The sequence below is a fragment of the Vanellus vanellus genome, assembly GCF_965231255.1.
Source record: "Vanellus vanellus genome assembly, chromosome: 17".
NCBI lineage: Eukaryota > Metazoa > Chordata > Aves > Charadriiformes > Charadriidae > Vanellus > Vanellus vanellus.
The window spans coordinates 13,992,757-14,001,127 of NC_138922.1; the positions used below are offsets into that span (position 1 = coordinate 13,992,757).

An 8,371-nucleotide genomic window follows, 5' to 3' on the forward strand; every position below is an offset into this window, starting at 1 on the left:
ATGGGGTGCAGTGCCCCTATAGCAGGGAGGGGATGAGGGCAGCAGGGCCCGTATAGCAGGGGTGATGGGGTGCGGTACCCCTATAGCGGGGGGGGGACAGGGTGTGATGCCCTTGTAGGAGGGGACGGTGTGTGGTGCCCCTATAGGGAACACTGAGCTGTGACGGCGCGCGGTGCGCCCCCCCCCCCCCCCCCAGCACACAGTCCCCGACCCTGTGGGCGGGGCCGGGGGTTGGGGGCGTGTCGGTGGGCGGGGCCGGGCGGGCGGGCGGAGCCCCGCGGCGTGGCGGCGCGGCGCCCCCCGCCATCGGCGGCCCCAGCCCGGCCCCGGTCCCCGCCGCCGCCGCCCCCCGCCATGCCGCCCGCCCGCGCCGACTACCTGGCGCCTTGGTGGGCGGTGTGGCTGCACGGGCTGCCGCACCGCGGCCTGCGCCTCCAGCCCGTCCCCTCCGCCTTCCGACCGCGGGACCCCGACTACCAGCAGGTACCGACCCCGACACCCCTCCCCCCGCCCCCACCTCCGGCGGGACCCCGGAGGGAGGGACGGAACGGAGCCCTCCCCGGGCAGGGGTCTCGCTTGCCGGCGGGGCTCCCCTCCCCTCCCTTCCCTTCCCCATCTCCTCGTCCCTTTCATCCCGGCGCCAGCTCTGATCTCACGGCCGCACAAAGCGCCCTTCTTCCCCGGGGCAGGCAGCGGGGGCGCCGCCCCCCCTCCCCCCGCCGGGCCAGTCGGCACCGGCTCTGCTGGAGCCTCCACCGCTCTTCCCCCCCAACCCCCTTCCCGGGGGGGTCACCCCTCGTCTTGGCGCTGCGGGGACCCCGGCGGTGCCGCGCACCCGGCTCCAGCCCCCCTCCCCCCCCGGCATCCCAGGGCACAGAGAGCCGTGACCCCTAAATGGGGGGGGCGACGGCGACGGGGAGGTAGCGGCGGTGCCCCAAACCCCCCCTCGGAGGGGCTGCTGCACCCCAGCTCGGTGGCCCTGCGTGGAGATGGGGGATGCTTCCTCTTTCCCCGTGTGACCGTCCCGTGGGGCGCTGGACGTGGCCGCATCCTGCACGCCGCCGGGCGCTCTGCGGCATGTGACGGCCACGGGCGCTGACTGTCCCCTCTATCCTTCCCAGTCGCTGCTTTTCCTGGGCTTGGTGGCTGCCGTCTGCCTCGGCCTCAACCTCCTCTTCCTCACCGTCTACCTGATCTGCCTGTGCTGCTGCAAGAGGGACCAGGAGCCGGAGACCAAGCGGCCCCACTCCTGCTGCGTCACCTGGATGGCCGTCACCGCTGGGCTCATCTGCTGGTGAGGGTGGGGACCCCGTGCTGTCCCCTCATCACAGATGGGGCTCTACACTCCAGCCATAAGTCGCTTTAATGAGATCTGTGCCTTTAAATATAGTCCGTCCCTGCCTCCCTCCATGCCAGTGCTGGGGCAGCCCCAGGGACCGGCCACTGGCCAGCCCTGTCCCTGTCCCTGTCCCCACCGTGGCGGTGCCGCCTTCCGGGCTAATCCCGGGCAGGAGCGGGGCCGGGTCGCTAATCCCAGCCCGGAGCAGATGGCGGGCGGCAGCGTGACCCAGCTGGCAGGTCCCGCGTGCGCCCGGCCTTAATTGCGACCGGAGCAATTAGGCGAGGGGACACTTCTTTGCCCGGCAGCGCTCTGGTGGCTTTCCAAGCCCATCTCGGGTTTTGGCAGCCTGTTGCTGGGAGGACCCCCCGCCAGCCAGCCCGGGTGCCCCCCAGCAGGCCTGGCCCTGCAGGGGGGACGGGATGGGCCACGGCGCCCTTTCGCTGCCCGGCCACAACCCGCTCACCAGACAAAGGGGCTGGTTTTGCCTGGGCGGAGCGAGATGGCTGCCTGCGAGCGTTGTTCGGAGCAGGGAAATGGCACTAATGAGCTTGGCGTTCTCCCCCCGGGACCCCCCTCCCGGGTCCTCCCGCTCCTCCAGCCTCGGGGCGCCGCTGGCAGGCAGCAGGGGATGGTTCTGCATCTCTGCGGGGGCTTTGAAACCCCCCATGCTCCGACAGCCATGCTGAGTTTATTTGCAGCCGTTAAAAGCCTGATCGGGGCGAATGGGCCGGTGTCTTTCGGTTTTACCGGGGTCTGCCATGAGGAGGGGAGGCAGCACTGTGTGCGCCGGGCACGTGCCTGGCCAGGGCAGGGGCACGTCCATCCTCGGAGCCGGCTTCAGTCTCCAGCCCGGCTTCGTCTGCTGGCACACCCGGTGCCGGGGAGCACCAAAGCGGCCGCGGTGAGCTGGCCATGGGGCCTGGAGTCGCTGCGGCACAGCCCCCAGCCCCCCGCCTGCCTTCCCTCCTGGGGCTGAGCCCAGGAGCAGGTTTAATCGGAAGCAGCAGCACTTCCAGCAGATTCCCCTAATCTGCTTTGCCCGGCCCCTCCGCCCTCAATCTCTCGGGGTTTGTCAGGAGGAGCTTCAAACCTGCCGTGTCCTGCCCATGGAGTGGCTCCAGGCTCGAGTGTCCCCACGCCCCGTGAGCACCAGTGGGGAGCACATCACCACCACTGTACTGTCCCCGGTGCATCTGCTTTGGCTTCACCTTGCCACAGATGGAAGTCCCCCGAAACCAGGATGCTCCGGGAAGCATCCCCTGTCCCACCAGTGTCACCCCAAGGCAAGGCACCCATGTGGGGGTGAGCATTTCCCTCCCCTCTAATCGGGGGTCCCCTCTCTGCCCGCAGCACGGCCGTCGGCATCGGCTTCTATGGGAACAGCGAGACCAACGATGGGGTGTACCAGCTGCTCTACGCCCTGGACCATGCCAACCACACCCTGACCGGCATCGACTCGTTGGTAGGGCCGCGGGGCAGGGTCCCCCCATCCCACACCCTCCATTTCCCCCAGGGTCGCATTGATCCCCCATCCTGGGCCTGGTTAAAGCACTGGGGAAGGACGCATCCAGCTGGAGGGATCCAGACGTCCTGCGCTGCTGGCCGAGCCCCCGGGGCGGCCATGCCACACCGAGCATGGGAGGGTGACGTCACCCCACAGAATGGGTCCTTTGTGGCCAGGAAGGGCCGTGGCGGGGCTGTCCCAGAGTATGGATCCAGCTCGAGCAGGAGCGGTTGATGTGGGGCTGGCTTCCCATGGATGGGGCGAATGGCTCCGCTGGGTGCGGGTCTGACAGCGGGGAAGACCCCAGTGCCGTCCTGGTGGGACTGACCGTGCCGTTGTCCCCAGGTGGCGGGCACCACGCTGCAGATGCAGGTGGGCTTGGAGCAGCACTTGGCGCGGCTGAACGAGCTCCTGGCCGCGCGGGGGGACTACCTGCAGACCCTCAAGTTCATGCAGCAGTTGGCCGGCAGCATCGTCCTCCAGCTCTCGGGGCTGCCCATCTGGCGGGGCACCAGCGCTGACCTCACCACGCTGGCCGGCCACATCTCCTATGTCGAGTATTATCGGTAAGCAGGGCTGTGGGATGGCGCTGGGCTGCCGGAGCGTCTCCCGGTGGGGCTGGAGGAGGTGGGCACACGTGACAGAGCCTTTCTCTGCTCCCAGGTGGTTGGCTTATCTCCTCTTCTTCATCCTCGTCCTCACCGTCTGCCTCCTGGCCTGCCTGGGGCTGGCCAAGCGCTCCCGCTGCCTCCTCACCACGTGAGTACCCCGTGGCTGGGCTCGGCAGTGCCGGAGCCTCCCGGGAGGGGGGACAGAGCCAGACCCATGGCGTGCTCACCCCTCTCCCCGCAGGATGCTGTGCTGTGGGCTGCTGACCCTCATCCTCAGCTGGGCTTCCATGGCTGTGGACACGGCGGCGGCAGTGGTGAGTGGGGCCAGGAGGAGAGGGGCGGTACCGGCTGTGCTGCGGCACAGCCAAGTGCTGCGGGTGCCTGTCCCATCCTTCCGAGCCCCGACCATGTCCCTTTCATCCCCACAGGGCACCAGCGACTTCTGTGTAGCTCCAGATAAGTTCATCATGAACCAGACGGAGAGCGACATCAGCGCAGGTAAGGGCTGGCCACAGGGCATGGCACAAAGATGAGCTCGGGGCAGGGACCCCAGTGCTCCCCCAAAACCTGTGTGGAGGTTTGGGGCGGGGGGGGTTGCAGAGCTCCGTGCTGCCTGCCCCATGCTGCTCTCTGCCCGCCGGGGTGCTCACACCAACGTCTCCCGTTTGCTTTGCAGAGGTGGTTCACTATTACCTGTACTGTGACCAGAGCTTGAGCAACCCCTTCCAGCAGGTATGGGGGAGCTGGCACCCCGCTTTGCGCTGCTTGGGGCTGGGGGTGGCCTTGGGCAGCTCCGTGACCGCTCTGTGCTCCTCCCTTGCAGGCTCTCACCATCTTCCAGCGCTCGCTCACCACCATGCAGATCCAGATCCAGGGCCTGATACAGTTTGCACTGCCTCTCTTCCCCACGGCCGAGGTACAGGGTGGGGGGAGCTGGGGTCCTGTGCCCCGATTCTGCTCCCCATCCCGCCCAGCGCTGCTCTGACCCTCCCCCCCGGCCTCTCCTGCAGAAAGACCTGCTGGGGGTCCAGCAGCTCCTCAACTCCTCAGAGACCAGCCTGCACCAGCTCACGGCCATGCTGGACTGCCGGGGGCTGCACAAGGTGAGGGGGGGGCCGGGATAGGGGTATAAGGGTGTGTAGCTCCGGCTGTCGCCCTCCCCCCCCGCCCCCAGCCCTGTCCCATCCCCTCTCCTGCCGCAGGACTACCTGGACGCCCTTATCGGCATCTGCTACGACGGGGTAGAGGGTTTGCTCTACCTGGTCCTCTTCTCCTTGCTGGTGGCCGCCTCCTTCTCCACCATCATCTGCGCCACACCGCGCGCCTGGAAGCACTTCACCGGGAGGTGGGTCTGCCCGCACGGCCTTCACCGGCGGGCACGGGGCTGCGTGTGTGGCATGAGCTGGGCACGGGGCGGGGGGAACCGCCTTTGGGACCATAGGGATGAGCACTGGTGCATTGTCCCTGCAGGGACCGGGACTACGATGACATGGATGAGGAAGACCCCTTCAACCCGCAGGCACGTCGCATCGCCACCCACAACCCGGCCCGGGGGCAGCTCCGCAGCTTCTGCAGCTACAGCAGCAGCCTGGGCAGCCAGAGCAGCCTGCACCCCCCGGCGCAGACCATCTCCAACGCCCCCGTCTCCGAGTACATGTGAGGCCCCCTTCCTCGGAGGGGCTCACCCCGGGGTCCCCCCACCTCGGGGATGGAGCAGCGCCCCACATCGGGGGCACAGGACAATGGTGGGGGTCTTGCCATGCCCCCGACTCTGACAGGCTCTCCCCCTCCAGGAACCAAGCCGTGCTCTTCGGTGGAAACCCACGCTACGAGAACGTCCCCCTGATCGGCAGAGGCTCTCCTCCTCCCACGGTACGGTGGACGGCCGAGGCCAAGTCCTTCTTGTGATGCCCCGTGGGCCGGGGGGGCTCAGCCGGGTGGGCAGGAGCTCCTCTGCTTTGCTGGAAAGCCGCTCGCCTGAGGCACCGACGGGGTGGGGATGGGGACGGGTGGGCCTGGCCCCCTCCTGCCCTTGCAGAGGACGTGCCCTATCTGCGAGCACATCCCTCCTGCCCGTCTCGCTAACCCAGTTCCCGGCCGGCCCGCGGAGGCTGCAGGGAGAGGTCACCCGCCACGTGCTTGGAGGAGACCGAAATAGTCTTCCCTTCAGCTGATCTTCTCTGCTTTATTTCTTATTTATTCTGACTTTCAAAGGACACTTTCCACAGTCACCCAAGCATGTTTACATTTCCCCGCTGTTTGTGTAAGCCCACCCTGTCTGTTAACGCCTGCTTTATTTTTTTATTTCTTTTATTTTTTTTATATTTTTTGCATCAATTATTTTGGAGCTAAGTTGCCCATCAAGAGTAAGTTCAGCCACTTCCTTCTCCCTCTTCCTCCTCCTGGGGCAGCAGCTGGGTTCCCATCCTCCTTCCCCTCCTCGGTGCCTCCCTCCGTCCCCTTTCCCCTTTCCCGTGGGGCTGGTTTGATCTTGGGGAGAGCTTGGAAGCCTCGGGAGGGACGGGGCTGTGGTTTGTCCGCAGCACAGGCGCAAGAGGGGTTTGATTTGCAGCTTCCATGTGTTGGGATGGCTGGGAGTGGTCCCCATCTCCATCCCCTTCTCGGTGCAGTTTTTCCCTTTCCCTTTCTGACAGCATTTAATCTGCTTCGATGCCTTCATCCAAAGCAGTTATGTCCCCCTGGCTCACCCCTCGCGGTGGCACCGTGGTGGGGCCAGGGACGTGGCTCCGGTACGCTGCCGCGTCAGGGACACCACGCTCACCTCTTCCGGGGAAGATTTTTGCCATCAGGTGAAAGCGTGGAGCCGTGCCAGCGCGGGAGGCTGTAATCCGATTGCGCAGACCTGGCAGCTGGCGAGCCTCTTCCCCCAGGGATGGACGAATGAGGGGGAAGATTAATTTGAGCGCTTCTCCCCGCCCTGAATGGTCTAATTTAACCAGGATTCAGATCCCTGAGGAAAGACTTTCACGGTCCAAAATAACAAACTCGGAATAATCTTCCTTAATGCCTGGCCAGGGTGCCCCTCCCTCCCGCAAAATGCTGGAGACATTTAATTCTGCAGCATTGGCCGAGGGGGGGAGGCTGGAGATTTTGCCGTGGGCTTGCTGGTGCGGTGAGGGGACCTCATCCTGCTTGGGGAGCCCCGGGGGGTTCAGCCTGCGGCAGCTGCCAGCACAGGCACCCGGTGAGCCCTGGCACAGCCGGGGTAAGGTTTGTGTGTGGACAGGGAAGATCATGGGGCACAACCCAGCTCAGCTGCCGCAGAGACCCGGCCCCAGCCTGGGTCTCAGGGCTAAACCCCATCCCACTCCACCGCCGTGCCAGCCCAGCCGGTGCTTGCGGTGCCACTGTCCCCTACTGGCGCAGGGAGGAGAGCTCAAGCCCATCCCAGTGTGACTCCCTCGGGATCGGACACATCCAGGCTCAGTGACTGGGGCTGAATCTGCTGCCAGGCTGGAGTCGGGAAACTGAAGGATGAACCTGGCTGATGTCACAGCAGTGCAGGAAAGGGCAAAGCAAAGCTTGAGGCACTTGGCTGGGGGGTCTTTTGTCTTCCAGCCCTCGAAGAGGCTGGGAACAAGATCTGGCCCCCCTTACCCATGGCAGCCTGGCAGATTAATTGGGGATTAATACAAGTGGGAAGTAATCTTCCCTCTCCATCCTTGAGCTTTCTCTGGCGGCTCAGCAGCATGTGGCGGAGCAGGGTTGGGTTGGATGTGGCTGTCGGGGGCTTGGTGGGGTGGGACGTGGGTCAGGGGTGCGCTGACCCCCATGTCCTCTCCCCGCAGTACTCCCCGAGCATGCGAGCCACCTACCTGTCCGTCACCGATGAGCACGTCAGGCACCACAGCACCGAGTTCCCAGCCTAACGTGCTCACCCCGAGCAGCTCGCGGGAGGAGAAAATGCCACCGGCGTTTCTGTAATGGAAACCAAAGACACCTGGAAAAGACGCGGTGGGAAGCCCGGCAGCGGCTGGAAAACAAGCCCTGGTGTTGGGGAGCCCCCCGCGTGCTCTGCACACCCTCCTCTCCCCCTCGGCAGCTTCTGCTTGGAATCAAGTCTTCCTGCCTTACGGCTGACTGCGACTCTGGGGCTGAACGCCGGCCGGCAGCAGAACAGCACCGCAGCCGAGCTCCCTGTGCACTGGGAAGACCGGAGATGCTTCACACCTCTGCGTCGGCTTCTCCTTTCCCTTCCCATCTGCACCAGCTCGGGGATGTTTTACACCATGGAGGGGAGCCTTCTCCGGCTCCCTCTGCCTGGAGCGCCAAACCTGGGACCACGGGCTGCCCCCCAGCACCAGCCCCTCGGGGAGGGGTCCGGGCAGTGGCTCCTTCGCTCCCGTAGCAATGCAGTACCAACCACTAGTGATCCCAGCCCCTTCCCTGTGCCCACAAGTGGCTTTGCTACCCCCCAACTGCTCCCCTCTGCCACGTTCCTGCTCCGCACGGGCAGAGCCGGCTCCCCGTGCCCCCCTTGCTGCCCCCCCAAGCCAGAGCTGCCCTAGCCCCGGGTTCGGAGGCTGTAGCATTAGGGATGTTTTGGCCTCGCTGGTTTTCCTTTGCTTTGCTTCTGGGTTGTATGAGTTCTGTGCAGGGCAGAGGCACGGTTCGACTTGCTGCCTCTGTCCCAGACTGGTTTTACTGCAGTGCATGTTGGTAGCAGGTTTTCGGCTGGTCTGTAGGTTCTTTTTGGTGACGCGGCTCCCTGGGGTAGGCAGGCCAGCAGCGTGGGCTGGGGCAGGCTCCCCTCCTTCTGCAGGACACCCCTGGTGTAACCACAAATCCCCTGGGAGAGGGTTAGGGACTACTCTGGCATCCCTGGGGCAGGATGCGGTCTTGCCGCCATGCCTGACATTGCGAGCTGCTTCAGGCTAAGCAGCTCTGGGGGCC

At 65.5% G+C, this 8,371-nt stretch overlaps 1 protein-coding gene across 1 annotated transcript; it reads left to right on the plus strand.

The window, feature by feature from the left end:
- Positions 1-327: 327 nt before the first annotated feature.
- On the plus strand, positions 328-7,347 carry TTYH2 (tweety family member 2; the record flags this gene model as incomplete). The annotated part of the gene is made up of 14 exons (XM_082492414.1): positions 328-483; positions 1,122-1,294; positions 2,693-2,804; positions 3,192-3,412; positions 3,510-3,605; positions 3,699-3,771; positions 3,886-3,955; positions 4,134-4,189; positions 4,281-4,373; positions 4,468-4,560; positions 4,660-4,802; positions 4,928-5,113; positions 5,251-5,329; positions 7,267-7,347. Exons 1-14 carry the CDS (start codon positions 355-357, stop codon positions 7,345-7,347), a joined length of 1,605 nt encoding a protein of 534 aa, XP_082348540.1. The 5' UTR covers positions 328-354.
- Positions 7,348-8,371: the final 1,024 nt, after the last annotated feature.